The sequence below is a fragment of the Chelonoidis abingdonii genome, chromosome 10 (genome assembly GCF_003597395.2).
Source record: "Chelonoidis abingdonii isolate Lonesome George chromosome 10, CheloAbing_2.0, whole genome shotgun sequence".
Lineage (NCBI taxonomy): Eukaryota > Metazoa > Chordata > Testudines > Testudinidae > Chelonoidis > Chelonoidis abingdonii.
This window is the reverse complement of record NC_133778.1, coordinates 450,833-470,178: the sequence shown is the minus strand read 5'-3', so window position 1 is coordinate 470,178 and position 19,346 is coordinate 450,833. Positions and strand designations below refer to the sequence as shown.

Here is a 19,346-nt window from a genome sequence, read left to right as displayed (position 1 = left end):
AGAGTAGGAGTGTGAGGAGTGAGGGCTCTGGCTGGGGATGAGGGGTTTGGGGTCTTGGAGAGGCTCAGAGCTAGAGCAGGGAGTAGAGGCATGGGGGTGAGGGCTCAGCCTGGGGCTGGGTGTGTTGGGGTGTTGGAGAGGCTCAGGGCTGGGGCAGAGGGTTAGGGTGCAGCAGAATGAGGGCTCTGTCTGGGACAGGGATAAGGGGTTTGGGGTGTGGGAGGGGCTCAGGGATAGGGTGGAGGGTGTGGTGAAGGGTGAAAGCTCTGACTGGGTGTGTGGGCTCTGGGGTGGGGCAGGGCTGGAGATTAGTTTGGGGTGCAGGCAGGCTGCTCCAGGACAGGGGCCAGAGAGGAGGACTCTGCCCAGCCCTTTCCCTGCCAGTAGCAGTGAGCTCTGGGGGAGGAGCCCCCATTTCCCACCCCCCCAGCAGCACACTCACCCCCACCACTGTCACTACATGTGCTCCTATGGCCCCTCTCAGGTCCAGGAATTTCCCTCGCCTTCCTCGTGGTGGGTGCCAGGGGGTGCTGCATGCTCCCCTGCTGTTCCCCCTGACTGTAGCCTCACTGGGGGTGGGGGTGAGGCTGCCTCCTTGCCCAGCATGGGGCAAGGACTGTGGGCAGGGGGAGGTAGGGCTGTGCTGGTGGAGAATCCCGCTGGAAAAGGGAAGGGTCTGAAGTGGAAGGGCAGGCTCAGAGTCAGTCTGCCATGGCAGTCTATATTGGGGGCACTAGAACCCTGCGGCAGCAGTTGCTGCAGGGAGGCAGCATGTAGCTGCACAGAAGAGGCAGGGGGGCCTTTGGGGTCAGAGGATGTGCACAGAGCCAGCAAGGGAGGGGGCCGGGGGACACTCGGATGAGGCACAGGGGGGTGGCAGGTGAGGCCGAGGGGGAGACCAGGCTCTAAACATTGGTGGAGCTGGGCCCCTGGGCTCTGAATATTGCTGGTGCCCGGGCACCATGTGGGTATATAACTCGCCGCCCATGGGAAGGGGTATGGGGTGAGGAAGAGAAGGGGATAGGGGAAGCGAGGGTCCAGCATGTGGATCCCCTTGGCAGTAGTCTGAGCTCCCGTTAAGCAGGCCCATCAAACACTCACCTGACAAGCCCCACCCCCCTGCATCTGTACCACCCTGATGAGCCTGCCAGACACCCTCCCCACTGAGCCCCAACCACCTACACCTTGAACCCCACCCAAATGAACCCCACCTCCCCTGGACCCAGACTCCCTCCCCACACACGCTGCCCTCTGAGCACCATCTACTTTCACTTGGTCCCCACTGCAGACTCCCATTGCCCCTGCACCTGGAACCTCCCTGTACATCGAGATCCCCCACTGAGCTACCTGCACCCAGACTGCCCCACACAGAACCCTCTTATCCCCATCTGGATCCCCCCACGCTAAGTCCCTCTGGACTTGGATCCTGCTGCCAGACTGAGCCTCCTTGCCCACATCTGATGTGCCTGGCACAAAAGAGACAGGACTCCAGGGTGTTTCTGTAGCAGGCCTGGCCCTTGTGCTGTGTCAGGTTGAAGTTCAGTGCCTCACTGCCAAGTCCCTGTCCCAGGGAGCTGAGGGAGGTTGCAGGATACTCTCCCACCTCCATGCAGCCAGTGGCCTGTGCTCCCCGTGCCATGGTGGAGCTTCCGCATTTATTTATTGTTAAAAAAAATAATTGCAGAATTTTAAAATATTATGTGCAGAATTCCCTCAGAAATGTGGGGCGCTGTACAGCTGTGATGGTGAGAGTGTGAAGGGGGTGCTGGACAGTAGGGGCTCTGTGAGTGTGGGAGCTGGGGAGGGGGTATGGTGGACAGGGGGCTGTGCAGTTGTGATGGGAGGACAGCAGGAAGGGTCTCTAGGCAGGGGGTGCTGGGCCTAGAGATCTGTGGGGGAAGTCTCTTTGGGAGGGGGCACTGGGCAGGAGGTGTGTGTGGAAGGGGCATGCTGGCAGCACAGGGCTGGGCGAGCCAGTGTGTCTCTAGCAGTTGTAGGTTTGTAAACAGTGCCCTTGTGCTGGGCTGAGTGGGGCCATTCCCACTGTGCTGCACCTCATTGCCCCCAGCCAGCCCCTCACTCTGCAAACCGCCCCCCATCACATGCCCTATTTCCCCAATTGGGGCCCACAAATATGTTTGGCGTCGGGCCCATAGAAAGTTAATCCAGCTGTGGCTACAGCAGAGCAGCTGCACCAATGCAGCTGCCCTGCTGTAGCGCTTCTGGTGTAGACTAGCCCTAAACAGTGACTGTAAGAGTCCCCTGCAACATAGCAACATGTTCAGATGAAACAGTTTTCTCTTTTATCCTAGGGATAGGTGTCATTGTAAAAGAATAATAGGCTGTAATGGTTAAAGGATTACTTGTTCTTGGAGCTTGTTCAATAGCAGAGATTTCCCTGGAGGTATCTTGTAGGAGCAAGCACACCCATTGTCAATTTGCCAGTCTAATGTCAGGCTTTTACAATCCCTAATCCCCTCCCCAATTTCATAGCGTGCAGCCATCTAATATGAACTTTTGACAAGCTGACAAGGCCCAAGGTACATGGGTGGAATTATGAAGTGTTGCCAGAGGGTGTGTTTATTGGTATAAAACTTAGTCATACCTGTCTGTGCGTGCACAATGCAGTGAGCTTTCACTGGAGAAATGTCTCCTGGGGTTCATCGTTGGCACTCACTTACTACAATGCTGCTTCTTTTCATGTCCTCGTTGAGTTTTGCTGCTGGTGGGAAGCTGCTTGTGATGCCTATGGATGGAAGTCACTGGCTCAGCATGAGAGCAGTGCTCAACGAACTAAGGCAGAGAGGACATGAAATAACTGTTGTTGTACCAGAAATAAATCTGCTCATGGGAGCATCAGAGTCGTACATAATGAAAACATATCCTGTGCCTTTCACAAAGGAAGAGCTGGATGGACATTTTCTCACATTTGCTGAAACCAGTTTTAAGGAACAACCTTTTCCGTTAGGGATTATTACAATATTTGAACATGTTAAGAGCACCTCTGCTCTGCTCTTTGCCACTTGTACACACTTACTGTACAACAGAGAGCTGATGGGATACATTGAAAGGAGTAACTTTGATGCTGTCTTTACAGATCCCATGTTGCCCTGTGGGCAGATGGTAGCTTTGCATCTTTCTATCCCTTCTATTTTCTTCTTACGGGGCATCCCATGTGGTGTCGACATTGAGGCTGCTCAATGTCCAAACCCACCTTCTTATGTCCCAAGAATGTTTTCATCTAACACAGACCATATGACATTTACCCAGCGTGTGAAGAACCTATTAATCAGCTCATCAGAGTCTCTTCTCTGTTACATTGTTTATTCACAATTTGAAAGTCTGGCCTCTGACTTTCTGCAAAGACCGATGACCTTGAAGGAACTTTTAAGTCATGGAGCCATTTGGCTGAAGAGAGTTGATTTTGTGTTTGAGTATCCTATGCCTGTGATGCCCAATATGGTCTTTATTGGCGGGATCAATTGTGGACAGAAGAAGCCATTGTCTCAGGTTAGTGATTTGTTTGGCAGGACAAGAGAAATGCTGTTGACAAGAATCACTTTATCATGTGCTCTGTACCATATATAACTGTATATCTAATGTAGACTTGGCTGAAAAAGTCATGTTTCATGTAATTTTAAAAATAAGGGGCATAGTTAAATTATGTCTGCTCCCTCTTCCATCTGCTTTCTCCTGGGACTGCCCATTTAGCTTTGCAAAACATAAGAATTTTGGTTCATAAGAGTTCATGCACACGTCTTCAGTTTCAGCATGTCTGGGCTCATGCGCCCCACTTTCAAAGCAAATGCAACAGAAACTGCCAAGTATCACTTGGTTTGGGGTTGCCAGCATAATCCGTGATCCCTCCTCCTTACATCTAGCATCCCCCTGTGCCAACTGGCCCCATGTCCCACTGTTACCTTTTGCTCCTTTTGACAGTGTGGGTGGTAGCCTTCCACTCTCCCCACTTTTCTCTTGCTACCTTTGGGGGTTTTGAAATGCTAGACTAGCAAGGTTGGCTCATCCCACAACTGTTAATACAGCCTCATACACCATGTGGATAGGCTCTTTGAAAGTACCAAAGATAAAAGGAAAAAACATTATTTATTTAGTCTTTATGCACTACTTAGAGTCATGGTGAGATGAGCATTGTGGCTAAAAATCTCTGCTCAGGGGATTTACTTTGAAGTAAATTTAATGGCTCTGCACTTCTGGTGTCACAGAATCAGCAGAAAGAGTGAGGAGTACTTGTGACGCCTTAGAGACTAACAAATTTATTTGAGCATAAGCTTTTGTGGGCTACAGCCCAATTCATCAGATGCATGTAGTGGAAAATACAGTAGGAAGATTAAAAAAATATATATATACACACACACACACACCCCATGAAACAATGAGTGTTGCCATACACGCTCTAATGAAAATGATCAGTTAAGCTGAGCTATTACCAGCAGGAGAGGGGAAAAAAACAAAACAAAACAAAAACCTTTTTGTAGTGGTAATCAAAATGGCCCATTTCCAGCAGTTGACAAGAAAGTGTGAGGAACAATGGGTGGGGGGGAAACATGGGGAAATAGTTTTACTTTGTGTAATGACCCATCCACTCCCAGTCTTTATTTAAGCCTAATTTAATGGTGTCCATTTTGCAAATTAATTCTAATTCAGCAGTTTCTCATTGGAGTCTGTTTTTGAAGTTTTTTTGTTATAATATTGCGACTTTTAGGTCTGTAATCGAGTGACCAGGGAGATTGAAGTGTTCTCCGACTGGTTTTTGAATGAGTAATCACAGATACCCGGACACTCAAACCAATACCCCACCAACAAGCTTGGATGAGGTAGCCCTAAGAAAGGTCACTTAATAGCTTTTGTTACAAATCCAACTACAGCTAACATTATTCCAGCAACTTTTCTGCCAAATTAAAAGCAGTTGGAAGGAGGACCCCAGATCAGTATGGCTTTTTGATACCCCTCTCCTGGCGTTTTTGAGCATATAACTAATCTTGTTGTGAGCAGATTGCAAACAACAAATGGATTTGCTTCATCACCTCTAGCAGGGTAGTTTTTTAGAATTCAGGGGCAGAGTCTATACCTTTCAGGGGTCAGCAACCTTTCAGAAGTGATGTGCTGAGTCTTCATTTATTCACTCTAATTTAAGGTTTTGCGTGCCAGTAATACATTTTAATGTTTTTAGAAGGTCTCTTTCTATGTCTATAACATATAATTAAACTATTGTTGTGTGTAAAGCAAATATGGTTTTTAAAATGTTTAAGAAGCTTCATTTAAAATTAAATTAAAATGCAGAGCCCCCGGACCGGTGACCAGGACCTGGGTAGTGAGAGCGCCACTGAAAATCAGCTTGCGTGCCACCTTCGGCATGTGTGCCATAGGTTGCCTACTCCTGGTCTATACTTTCCCTAGTGCCTGGGCACTCCAGCTGGGGTTATGCTTCTTGAAATACAATCCCTCCCAGAACATCACCAGACCGCAATAATAGGTGTAAATCACAGAGTCCAACAATTTATTAAGCATTTGTTCAACAATTATAGCTACATGGGAGTCCGTCATATTTAGAGCTACCTGCCCATTGTTTATCAGTTTTTGTCAAATCTGGAAACTTCCAAGTGTAAAACCCCCCCCCATTTTATCCAACATTCCCCTCGTCTCCCTGCTAATGGAACATTTTATAATTGTTTTCAACATACAACAAAGATTATTTCAAAACTGTAAAACCAGTAGACAGTAGAGCAGCATTGTCAACAGCATTATTACTCTAGACAATTTCATACCAAAAAAATGGAGAGGAAACCTCTTCTACACTTTAACAAGGCAAGCACACTGTATTTTGTATTGTCACCCTCTGCTAAGTGGTATCAGATGTTGAGGTCTTGCATGTTGATTTCTCATTGGATGAGAAATTAATGATGTTGAGTCCAGGTATTTTCTTAGTGTAATGGGTTTATTCATAGTATATTTACCAGTCCTGGAACCAAAGTTGTCATAAACGTCCAGCAGCCAAATCCCTCTATTAGTAATCTCCACCAAAACACTAATGCCTGGTTCCCCGGGAGTAACTGTTACCTCAAAAACAGCCTCTACTTAGAGACATTAAGGCAGAGTGGAAAGTTTCTTGCTGTTTGCAACAGCTTCTCCAAAACGAATCTTCATAACAAAACTAACAATAATACACAAATTCTTCAAAGAGCAGCTACTGCTCATTCACTAAGAAAAAGAACTTCTAAGACTATGTGCAACAGCAGGTGGTGACCAGGACTGAATTAATACAAAGGCGAACTAGGCATGTGCCTGGGGCCCAATTTCATGGGAGGGTGGCGGGAGGGAATGTTTTTGATTTTTTGGTTTTGTCTTTGTACATGACAGCCAGGCAGCCAGGCCAAATGTCAGCGGTGTTGCAATCCCCACCATGCACTAAGTTGCAAAGCCACTCAGGTGAGTGTGGTACTTTCAATCTGTATGCAAATCCACACCAATGGATGACGTGGCAAAGATAGTTCTCACACATAACTGCAACTCACTTTGCCATTCCCAGCAGAGCCAAGGAAAGAGAAGGGCAGTGGGTAAAGAAACCACTTCCTCCTCTAACAGCAGAAAATGACTGGCTGAGACAGGAATTACTGCAGTGACCTGAATGGGAGGGCTCATCATCGAAGTGTATTTTTCCCCTTCTTTTCATTAGCTGTTTGTTGTTATTCATATTAGAAAGTAGGGGCACAGGAGTGTATGTTTGCCTATGGCCCAGTGATGTGTTAATCTGGTCCTGCTGATGACTCCAGCTTCACTGCAACATGTTGAGTGGGAACAATTGTGGCCTATTACACCATGATAGTACTGTACACATTGTAAAAGCTATCTTTGAAAATAATGGCCATATCCTGGTCCACCCTGAACTCAATAGGAGATTTCCCACTAAGCGGAAACAGGATTTAGCGCAATGTTGAAAGTACTGTTTGTAGTAGGAACATGGGTTCATAAATCGTAACAGACATGCTATGTGTTTAAGTACCTTATTACAGCAAGCTCATGGAATTTCAAGATCCAGCACAGTTCACAAGCTTCAAGGCTTTTGCAAAGCCTAGTCTTATTTTGAATCCAATGAGCATAGTGAAACCTGTAACAGGAGAACCTTCTATGAGACTGTCACCTGTCTCAAATGTACTGAGTACAATTCTGCTCCACTCTTGTTAAATTACCAGCTGGGTTAAGGAGCAAGTTTCTGTTGATCCCATGAATGGGTCACTTGGAAAGCTAGGTCACTAAGTGGGAATGAGAGATTCCGGCACTGGTATAAATCAGTATCGTTCCATTAGTAGTAAAGCACTGTGGTAGCTGTGTTTGGCGACACTTGGTGTATGATCAGTTTCACTTTCAGTTTTACCTCATCCTCAGTCACTGCTCTGCGGCATCCCCACAGCAGTCTCTTCCCTTGGCTCTACAGGACGGTATTTGCCAGCTGCAAAGACTCTTCAACAAAAGGAACATTTTTGCAAAAATGTTTCCATTTGTTTTTGAAAATTCTCAGATTTTTGTAAAACTGAAAAACAAAAAATGTTCCATTTTCTGCAACTGAAAAATGAATTTGTTTTGGCTTTAAAGCAAAAATGTTTGGGTTTCACGTCTTTCCTTTTTTCAATGAAAATTGGAACAATTGTGTTGTCACTGAAATTTTCTGGTGGAAAAGTAATTTGCCAACCAGCTCCAGTTTTGAGTTGGGAGCAAAACAAGGGTCCTTCCTCCTTCTTTCCTGAAACCCCCAGCGTGGGACTAAGGGAGCAACTTCCAAACAAGATACAGAAGTACAGAAAAACCCATTCTTCTATCCCCGGACTCTTGCAAGAGGCTGGGAAGCAATTGAAGCCTGGAGAAGGGGTCAGGGCAGCCCTCAACTTCACTTCCTAGTCCCCTGCATGGGGACTGGAAGATGGGAACTTGCACAAGTCAGGGAGGGCAGCCGACACAGGGAGACTTAATTCCTTGGGACTCCTTTGTAGGGTCTGGGGAGGCATTTAGAAGGTGGGAGGTTCTACCTCAGTGATATGGCTGGAGAAGGCAGTAGGCCAGAATGTACACAGACTGGGAAAGTGGTTAAGTGTTCTGTACTGACACCCTGCATTTTCCCTTGCAGCCATCTGGGGAATCAACAAGCAGGGCTTCCTAGTATTAAAGCATGCGCTTTTCAGAGGGTCTAATTTATTGATCAGAAAAGGACAATGCAAAAACAACCAACAGCTTCAGGCAGCTGCTCCACCAGAAACTCTCCACCTCTGAGTTAATCAGTCTTGCGTCTCTCGCCTGTAGCCATGGGACACTTGCAGGCTGAGCTCGCTGCCTGGAACTTGGGCCTCTGCTGAGCCTTTCACCAGATGCCACTCTTCCCTGCTGCTGTGTCACTCTTTGCTGAGCCCCTAGTAGTTCCTCACAAGGTCCCATGCCCAGTTTGTTTCCTGGGCTGCACTGGCCTGTTCTTTCTCTCTGGGCCTGTCCTTTTCAGGGAGACACCACTGCCAGTAGCTTCCTCATGAGCTCCCTTGAGATGTCGCTCCCCACCAGGAGCTTCCTCTGTTCTGGGGCTTTCTGATCGAGCCCTCATAGCCTTTATTGACCCAGGTGTTCCTTAACTAATGAATGACCACCCAGTCATGTAGGTAAATAACTCCCAGGTGGATCTTGGTTGATTCATTCTCCTTAGCAGAGCCTGTCACAGGTATGCTGGGTACCTGGCCACAGGGGCCAGCTACCTGATCACATGTTCCTCTAACTTTGGTTTATTGTTAAATGTGGGCATGTTATAAGCTTACATATTGACTGGAAATTGTAACAGGATATACAGTGAGCAGGGAGGAGTTGTACCAAAGGGCATGGGGTTAGGTATAAAACTTGACTTTGTTGTACATGAAATTTATTTATGGAGAAATGTTTCAATCTTGTTGCACAGCTGCTAAAGTGCTGCTTCTTTTCCTGGCCTCCTTGCAGAGGGGTGCTGTCTCAACAAGCATGCAGGAAGAAAGAACATGAAGTAGTCATTGTTGCACCTGAAATACATATGAACATAAAAGCATCAGAGATTATTACCATGAAAAAGTTTCCGGTACCTTTCATAAAGGAAGAGCTGGTTGGACAATATCACTCACTGACTCAGGGGTTTTTGAGGAACAACTTTTTTTAGAAAAAGCTTTGTTAGAACACATGAAAGAATGAAGAACCCACCTCTGCTCTGCTTTTATCCACTTGTACATATTAGTGCACAACAAAAATGATCAAATACCTTTACAGGAGTAAATTTTATGCTGCCTTTAGGGTTCCACTGCTTATGCTGTGGACAAACAACAGCTGAGTATCTTTCCATCCATTCTGAATTCTTCTTTTCTCCATTTTGGTTTTATCCACAGATGGACTTTTTTTTTTAGGCGGGGAGTGGGGTGGGGGGGGCATAATATTGAGAAAGTCATTTTGAGACAGCTCAAGCATTCTCTGGAGTACTCAGCTTTTAGGAGCTTCTTTCATTCTGGTTTTAGACTGGAATAGGCTCATGAATTGCACAGGCTTCATTGCCCAATCATTTCCTCTTGGTGATGGACAAAGCCCCAGTGTTTATACCAATTCTTTCAGATCTGCCATCTGCCTTTGATGCTTTTGACCATGATATACTGTTGACAAGGTTGTGGTATATGGAATTCCAGATGAATAGCATCATTCTTCTTCTGATGAGAGGACCAGAGTGTAGTGTTGGGTTCATCTGTCCAAGAGGCTCTCTCCTAGGTGACACTGCAGTGGTCCTTTCCATCGGCCCTTCAGTTCAGTATGTGAAATGGGGGAAATATGGGGAAATAGTGGAGTGAGGTGCATTATGGTGTCATCAACATGCTGATTATACACAGCTCTAAGTCTCCTTGTATCTCAAAAACACACTTACTGCGTCTGTTATTTTTAAAATAATAGATTTCAATAATCTCCAGTATTTGACCTGACTATCTAAGGAAGTAACCTAGGTCAAGAAAAATGGAAATGAAAAATGCCTTATACTCGGATTCTGAGAGTCTTATTACTAGTCACTACAACAACTTTGTGTCTGATTCTGCAGCTTTGGGATCTGCACTGTAGCACTGATAGTGGGGAATAACCACAGAGGTCTCAATGCTTTGTTGTGTAAGACTAAGTGCAAATTCTTGTTTTAAACTGCTGCATTCATCTTGTGTGTCAGAAGAGGTGACCAGGCCGCGTTCAGTGTTTAGTTCGCTTCCTTGCCATAAGTAAGCGTAGCAGAGCTCTGACCTTGTCCCTGTGGGTTCCGCACTTCTAGGCAGTTTACGCTAGCCTCAGTGCCTCACTGCGACCCTCCACGTAGCCCTTCTCTCTCTAGGGCCAGGGTTACAGTCTACTGAGCCCTTTTCCTCATAAGCCAGGAAGGAGGTTGGTGAGAGAACTCCCACAGTCTGTTGTCCCTAGGTCTTATTTCAGAACAGTTTAGTCTCCTGTCCTGACACGGGCCTGTCTTCCCTTCCCAGGAGATGTTCCTGTAGTGGCAGGTGTGGGGGGAGGGGGGGCGGGCCTGCCCTCTAATCTGGGTTCCGACCCAGGGACCCTAATGGTGGCAGTTCTTGGCAGCTAACCTTTCACTGCCAGAGTTGCTCCATTTCCCTGGGCCACTTCCCTTTTATAGTATCAAAAGGGCCTTAATTAGGTGTTCACATTATCTTAATGGACTCACCTGACTCTTTGCAGGTTAATTGGAGTCAGGTGTTCTCATTAGTCTGGAGGAGCCCCTGCTCTGGTCAGTCAGGGAACAAAAAACTGCTAATCCAGTGGCCAGTATATCTGCCTTCACCTACTTTGTTGTACCCAACTGGCCTGGGTCTATTACATAAGAGACCATTTTGATTTCTAGCCCCATGTTTCTATACGTGTTTGTACAAGGCCTAGTCTGAGTTTGAGCCTCTAGCCAGGGGGATGGAATAGCCAATGCAGTACAAAACAGTATCCCTGACTGAGAGCCCTAAGCCGAGGTGCAGCAAACGGGTCCGTTAAGAACCTCTCCCTCTGGGGATCAGAGGCCAAGAGCAGAGTATCAGACACCCATACCTTGCAACTGCTCCCATGGATAGATGGGAACTCACTCCTTCCATACCTTTTCTCTCCACCTCTCAGGAGCAGCGGGGCAGGTTGTTACTGAGGCCTTCGGGCAGCACATCATCAGGGAGAGAGAAAGCTAAGTTCTAGAAAGAGCTGCTATGAGGCCTGAGGAACTCATGTGAATAAATGCCGCAGCTCTTGAATATAAAGGGGGAATTTTCCTGGCCACTCAGCGCCGGCCTAACTCCATCTCCAGTGAAGCTGGGGGGAGTTTTACCATTGTCAGCCCATGCTGACTGCTTTTGAAAATCCTATCCGAAGCAACAGCTGATTCCTTCATCCCTCTCTTCTGCACCACCTCCCTTACCTACCAAACTAACTATACACTCATTCATCTGGCCAGAGTAGAGATGGTTTGTGCAACTGCGTAGAGGTTATGCACCCCAGAGTTGTGATTTGACTCAGTGGTTAGAGTGATAAGAGTCAGAGAGTACCTTCAGTTGAAAAAGGCCTCAGTACTGCCAAAGTGCAACTCAGGTTTCAGACCTTTGTGTTTGATCTTGTTATGTACATATATTATGCAATTAAATATTAACTTGAATAGCACGTAGGGTTAAAGGTCAAAAGATAGAGTTGTCAGGAGTTACTAACTGGAGTCTGACTGGCAATTTGCTAGTCTCTGTAGTACTCACCGCGCTGCTGCAGAGATGGCTCCTGGATTTCACTCTAGACCCCAGATCAGTGCAGTGCTGCTTGTTTTCCTGGCCTTATTGAGCTTTGCTGATGGTGGGAGGCTGCTTGTGGTGCCGATGGATGGAAGTCACTGGCTCAGCATGCGTGCAGTGCTGGACAAGCTGAGGCACAAAGGGCATGAGATAGTCATTGTTGCCCCTGAAATAAATATACACTTAAAAGCATCCAAGAATTATGTCATGAAAATGTATCCGGTACCTTTCACAAAGACGGAGCTGGAGGGACATTTTCTGGCTTTTACTGAAGAGGTTTTTGAGGAACGACCTTTTCTGGAAAGATTTGTTCGACTACGTGCAAGGCTGAACACCACCTCCACTCTGTTTTTATCCATCTGTACACATTTACTGTACAACAAAGAGTTGATCCAATATCTAGAAGGGAGCAAATTTGATGCTGTCTTTACAGATCCCATGATACCCTGTGGACAAATCGTAGCTGAGTATCTTTCTATCCCTTCTGTGTTTTTCTTGCGTGGAATTCCATGTGGTTTAGACTATAAGGCTCTTCAGTGTCCAAACCCACCTTCTTATGTTCCAAGGCTATTTACAACGAATACAGATCACATGACATTTCCACAGCGTGTGAAGAATCTGTTATTCAGCTTATTGGAGATTGTCCTTTGTGATTTTGTTTACGCGCCATATGCAAAACTGGCCTCTGAATTTCTTCAGAGAGAGATAACAGTGACTGAGCTTTTAAGTCATGGATCTGTTTGGCTGATGAGATTTGACTTTGTGATTGACTATCCCAGACCACTGATGCCTAACATTGCTATAATTGGAGGCATCAACTGTGCTCAGAAGGAATTATCTCAGGTTGGTAAAGCTTTTATTTTTGTTGTACTCATGGTAGGATCCTGAATTCACTAGAAATTGTGTGTCCTAGATAGGATTATTATACCAATGATTTCATTTTGGCAAGGATTAAGCATCTTGTTAAGAAGAAAATGATTTTGCTTTCATTTCATTACACACTTCCATAGCTTTTCAGCAGCTATTTTTCTTTCTTCTTAAATGTACTTTTACTTAAGCGATTACAGAGTGATTCAAACCACCTTTCCTTTTAAGCACTAAGCGCTGCTGGTTCTCATTTCAGCTAAGACACCTTAATATTAGCTGGTATCACAAACAAAGATGAGATCCTGAGCTGCCATAAATCAGTGTAGCTCTGCTGAAGTCAGTTTACACCTGGAGAGGATCTGGTCCAATAACTTCACTTTGAAAATTTCCAGGAGGACACCAGTTACTGGCTAAAACAGACTAAACCTACTAGCTAGAGGTAGACACAAAAGATGACAGGGACTGGTCTCCTGGGCAGCACCTACATGGTGGAGAACGGTGCTGGCATTTCTGTTAGCATGTTGTCCATGGACTCTGGCAGCTCTCTCTTTCACATTTGCTGTTTGCTAGTATAAGTTTCATAAGCATAAAGCCCTTACTTTCTGCTGGAACAAAGAGGATCCTACTCACAGATGTCAAAGTGTCAAGAAAAGAAACTACAACAAGAATCCTCTGCAACTTCTATGTTCTCTGTATCTATAAATCTTCCCTTCTTCTCTCCTGACCGTGCCACCAGTAATGTTCCCAATCCTCTCTTTCTACTTTGGTTCCTAAGAATTAAATTTAAAATAATAAGTGTTCGCACAAATAGCAAGTCCTGTGGTAGCATTCCACCAAAATAACTTTGTAGTTCTACCTTTGCAGAAGTTGTTAGCATTGTTTAATTGTTATGATGCCAAACTCCTAGTTAATCTGATCTTTGTCTGAACCTAGGTAAACATTTACTTTGCAGTAAATGTTTGGAGTAAGCTTTGGTGACCATAGTTCTCTTGTATAAATCAGTGTTCAGTACCTGTGTGATGGAAGTTTTTTTTTCCCCCTACTACTAAGAACATGGCTCCTTTCTCCCAGTCGCGGTGTCCAGTTGTTTCTAGGTTACTTCTTTTTCTGGCCTTCTGCAGTCTTGCTGAAGGTGGAAAGCTATTGGTGATGCCTATGGATGGAAATCACTGGCTCAGCATGAGTCAGGCGTTAGAGAAACTCAGCCTGAAGGGACATGAAATAGTAGTTTTTGTGCCAGAAGCCAATTTACTCATGAGAACATCCCCGTATTACACAGTGAAAACATACCCAGTGCCCCCCACACAGGAAGATTTGGATGTCTATTTCCAGTAATTTGCTTATCATATTTTTGATGATGGACCTATTCTGGAGAGAGTTTTCACAGCACATAAAAGTTTGACCAACTTTAGTACTATGATCGCCATCTGTAAGCACTTTTTGCTAAACAAAGAATTGGTGAAATACATTGAGGAGGTTCATTTTGATGCCATCTTTACAGATCCTGTGTTCCTCGTGGATCAATAGTTGCTGAATATCTTTCCATCCCTTCTGTCAACTTTTTGCATGGAATTCCCTGTAGTTTGGATAAGGCTACTAAGTGTCCAGACTCTCCTTCTTATATCCCCAAATTTTTTACTTCCTACACAGACCATATGTTGTTTACCCAGCATGTGATAAACTTATTATTTGGGTCACTGGAGTCCTTGGTTTGCAAGCTTATGTATTCTCAGTTTGACAGTCTAGTGTCTGAGTTTCTTCAAAGAGATTTGACTGTCCTAGAGCTTTTAAGTCAGTCCTCTGTTTGACTGATGAGATATGATTTTGTGTTTGAGTAGACTAGGCTGGTGATGCCCAGCGTTTTGCTTTGAGCAGGGCGTTGGACTAGATGACCTCCTGAGGTCCCTTCGAACCCTTATATTCTATGAGTCTATGTAGCACTTCATCCTGGCAGCATGGCTTTCTCATGAGCCATGCTGCTATGGGGGGGACCCCATCCCACCTGCTCCCTGGGCAGAGGACAGTGCAGAACGCATGTCAATGTTGCACTTAGAAGTGTATCTGGAAGTGTCCTACGGGTGATGTCAGATTGCAACTACTAGGAGCTGAAAGCCCATGCTGGCGCACTTGCATCACTTTCAAAGTCGTGTGTGTAAAAATAGCCAAAAAGGGCTGAGAACTTAAAAATTAGAAGGTAACATCACAGAATCCCATGATGATTCCACCTGGTGATATTCTCAACAAAAAAAAGAGCTCTCAACCACTGAGTCAGCAGACAGTTGAGGCTTCAGGGAGACATTCCTGGAATCATATTACAGAGAATAAATGAAATTTCTATGTAGAGACTAAGGAAATGGCTTTCCCCATACACTGAAGTAGTACAGGCTTGAGCTACGTGTAATGCAGGCAACTGCTGGTGTGAGCTTCTTCAAACAACTCTGACCCACTTTGTCCCTTCTATGAACTTCAGCAGCCTCTGTTGTGTAAAGATTCTGCTAGTTGTGCTGAATCATTGTACCCAAGTGAAATGATGGAGGTGGTTTGTTAATATATTACTTAAACTCCGCTGACACTCCTGTTATCAGTTAATCATTGCTTACCATTCTCATTTTTTCCCTAGTTTAGAACATATGTTAACTACATGAATCTTTCTAAATGTGTCTGCAGTGTTGGAGCCATGTTGGTCCCAGGATATTGGAGCTCTGTGTAGCTTGAAAGCTTGTCTCTCTCTCCAACAGAAGTTGGTCCAATAAAAAATATTATCTCACCCATGTTGTCTCTTAAAATAAAAACTTAACTTGAATGTCAATAGGGCTTAGAGTTCAAAGAGGGACAACCAGAGTCCTAGACCCAGATCCTCAAGGGTCTTTAGGTGCTTAACTCCCTTTATGGATCTGGGCCTTAGTGATTTCTGATCGAAAACACAATGGCTTCCTTCTTCTCCATAAAAGTACGGGCCCTTTCTGATCCTTCAGCATCTCTCCCCTGTAACCACAAGAGATGCAGTCCTGCTTGGCCCCTTCTGGGAGAAGGCTCCTTTAGCCCAGACCTTGCTGACTGAGAACCCAAGGGAGGTAAAGTCTGAAGACCCTTTCCTTCTTCACCAATGCTCCTTTGGCACTGAGAGCTTTTGCTGTCTGTGGCGTGACCTGTGAGAAGATATCCAAGCTACAGTCTAAGTCTCTTGATCTTATTAGCACAAGGTATCTTAAAAGCAGAGAGCAAATCATAGCAAAAGAAATTGTTTACATGTCATATCTCATATTATGCTTTCGATAGGCTAATCATGCTGTGGTACCTTTGCCTTGGTTACTTATTTCCCGATCTCTCCCAAGTCATGTCTTTAAAATCTGTGCTCAGTGTGAAGTTTATCATCATATCAGGGTGAGTGAGGTACATCAGCATGTCCACAAATCACAGTTTGATTAGGTGCGCTGATTGAAGTAGATACAATAATAATCTCCACAGGTGGGCATGTGCTAACTCCTGATCCCACTGAACTATTCGGCCCATGGCTCATACTGAAAGCCCAGTAGGATTCTCAAATGAGGCATCCACTCCCCAACCCTCACCTTGCCTGCGAGGCCCATTCAGTTAAGTGTACTCAGAATATGCCTAACCTGCACAAAAGACAGCCAAGGCAAGAGTGGGCAGGTGTGTGTCCCAGTCCCATTATACCAATGGTTAGGGCACTTACTTGGGATGTGGGAGACTTGGCTTTGAATCCCGCACCCGCTCTGGCACAGAAATGTGAATCAGGTCTAGGTCTAACCACATTCTAGGTGGGTGCCCCGACTTTTAGGCTATTGGGTATTGTCAGGTGTCTCTCTCTTCTGTTAGAGCTGTCCCACTTTGTATAAACAATTACAGATTTCTTAGTTCAGGATCTTGAATCTGATTCTTCCAATCTAGCATGAAGGCCTCCCCATGGGCCACAGAGTCAGTCACTCTCTCACGGTGGCTTTTTGTGAGAATGGGCTGGGTTAGGTGCTAGCTCTGGGACAGAGTTCATGGCTATGAATCCTCAGAGGCAGAGAGGCACCTTGCCCCAGCCTGGAGTTTGATTGGTAGGGCTTATGCCTCTCCTTAGCATTTCCAGCTAGCTTAGGGCTTTGTCCACACCAGCACTTTTGTTGGTAAAATTTTGTTGGTCAAAGAACTAACAGAGATTTCACTGACAAAAGTGCTGGTGTGGCTAGCGCTATGTGGGCAGGGGAGACTCTTCTGTTACCTAGGGAGGTGGTGGAATCTCCATCCTTAGAGGTTTTTAAGGCCCGTCTTGACAAAGGCCTGGCTGGGATGATTTAGTTGGTGTTGGTCCTGCTTTGAGCAGGGGGTTGGACTAGATGACCTCATGAGGTCTCTTCCAATCCTGATATTCTATGGTTCTGCTAACACAGCTAATGCAGCTCTTTGGTGGGAGGGGCACGTTAATTACACAGGCAGGAGATCAGCTACATGGGAGATCTTACAGCGGCACAGCAGTAGCGGTATAGCTGTGCTGCTGTAAGGTCCATAGTGTAGACAGCCTAGGTAGCTCTTAGCTTGGCTTGCTGGCTTCTGAGAATATAATGCCTGGGCATCTAGCTCAGGGCTGTGAATTCTACTGAGCACCTAGGATTGAGGCATTGTAATGCTCAGTCCCTCTGTGGATCTAGCTCTAACTCCCTTAAAAGCTGTAACCCACTGTGCTACACCCTCCAGGCTCAGGTTTTCAAGGGTTCCAAAATTTCAGCATGGAAATGTCCTCCCATGTTGTCCCTTTCAGAGCTAGGGACTATGTGGGTAGCAGCATTCAGGATTGGCACAAGTGTGTTCTTCTCGCCTGTATCCTGCCTTAGTTGTATCTGTCACCGCTGTCTTGATGCAGATGAGAAAGAGTGTAATTTCCTCAAGGTTATTTCTGGTGAATGAAGCTAATAGTCCGGGCCTGAGCCAGATACAGAGCACACAACTGCGCTCTAAGGGTATGTCTGCACTGCAGTTAACAGACATGCCAGCTGTCTGTGTTTAATGACTTCACCCAGAACACAAACACCTACACTGCAATTATACAGCCCATAGCCTGAGCCCCATGAGCCTGAGTCAGCTGACATGGGCCAGCGGTAGGTGTTTAACTGCTATGTAGACCTACCCTGAGGTTCTTGAACCAACAACAACCCTGCTATAAAATCCTGCGACCTCTCCACCAGAATCTTTGTTAATAATGCTGACTCATTTTAGAACATGAAATGCGATGGAGGTGTTGTGTTTGCATGTAACAAACTCTGGCAGCACTGCTGATGTCTGTTCAGTCTTGTTTAACACCCCCCCACACCCTTTCAACACAGTTTAAAGCATTGCGTGTTAAGTAAAATATTTTCTGAGAAGGGTTTCTGGAGTTAAGAATTAATTGGGATTAAAAGTCACAGAGACACAGCTGCAGTCCCAGAGACTTCTGCCTTTAAATGCTGCTTGGAAGCTTGGGGAGAAAGTTGGGTTTTTTATTTCTAGCAGCACAATGGTAGCCATGTCAGGGAAGCAGGGAACCACTGGGCTGGCACTTTTTCTCTCTTGGTGGAGTTTTGCCGAAGCTGGGAAACTGCTGGTTGTGCCTCAAGATGGGAGTCACTGGCTCAGCATGCATGTGGTTGTGGAAATGCTTACGAAAAGAGGGCACGATGTTGTTGTCGTAATCCCAGAAGCCACCTTGCTCATGGGAACATCAGACTATTACACAGTAAAAACATATCAAGTGCCTTACACACAGGAATCATTGGATAAATTTTACCATTCAATAGGAGAGAACGTTTTTGTTGACCTGCCGTTTCCAAAGAAAATTACCAGGGTCTTTGAAAACATATCACAATTTACAACCATGTTCTCATCTGCCTGCAGGGATTTCTTATATAACAAAGAGTTGATTAAATACCTTGAGGACAGCAAATTTGATGCTGTCCTTACGGATCCTGTGCTTCCATGTGGACCAATAATTGCTGAATATCTCTCAGTTCCTTCTGTGTACTTCATGCGTGGACTTCCATGTGGTTTGGACTTCAAAGCCACTCAGTGTCCCAGCCCTCTTTCTTATGTCCCAAGGATTTTCACATCCAATTCTGATCATATGACATTTACCCAGCGCGTGAAGAACCTATTAGTCAATGCTGCAGAGAATTTACTTTGTTACCTGTTATATTCACAATATGAGAGCCTGGCTTCTGAGTTTCTTCAGAGAGAGGTAACAATTCTGGAACTGTTCAGCAAAGCATCCATTTGGCTGCTGAGATACAACTTTGTGTTTGAGTATTCCAGGCCAGTGATGCCCAACATGATCTTCATCGGAGGCACCAACTGTGAACAGAAGATACCATTATCCAAGGTTTGTAAGTTATTTTTAAAAAGCTGAAAATATTGCAACATTATTCAATGGGTTTTTCTGTAGGCTCAATTACTATCCTTTCTGTGTGCATGAAATCCGACAGGGTCCAAGTGAAAAACATTATTTTTATGGCTTTTTACATATGAGCCAAGGTCTTGATGACCTCACAAGCATTGACTCAAGTAATGACAAAGTGGAGGCGTGAGTGAGGAGGGATAATCAGTGTCCCTTAAATCAATTGTTATTGCCTCAGGACAATTTCTACAGCATGGAAGTAAAGGTCCTCTGAGGCCTTGATTGAAAATGGTTCT

General features: G+C 45.4%; 2 protein-coding genes and 1 pseudogene across 3 annotated transcripts in view; all 3 read left to right on the top strand.

Annotated features, from left to right (window-relative positions):
• LOC116822454 (UDP-glucuronosyltransferase 1A6-like) overlaps window positions 1-1,342 on the top strand; it is a 5,305-nt gene extending 3,963 nt beyond the window's left edge. Inside the window, exon 2 of the mRNA XM_032776358.1 lies at window positions 1,289-1,342. Within this exon, the coding sequence (XP_032632249.1) occupies window positions 1,289-1,342 (54 nt within the window). The remainder of the gene's footprint in view (window positions 1-1,288) is intronic.
• Window positions 1-19,346, top strand: part of LOC116822449 (UDP-glucuronosyltransferase 1A3-like) — a 101,268-nt gene that overhangs the window by 66,871 nt on the left and 15,051 nt on the right. The window contains exon 1 of one of the 2 annotated variants that reach the window (XM_032776349.2): window positions 11,707-12,653. The exons of the other annotated variant lie outside the window; for it this stretch is intronic. Coding sequence (XP_032632240.1) covers window positions 11,793-12,653 — 861 coding nt within the window. The 5' untranslated portion in view covers window positions 11,707-11,792. Of the gene's footprint in view, window positions 1-11,706; window positions 12,654-19,346 lie in introns of those variants that run through there. 2 annotated transcript variants of the gene reach the window in all.
• Window positions 13,731-19,324, top strand: LOC142047345 (UDP-glucuronosyltransferase 1A1-like; annotated as a pseudogene).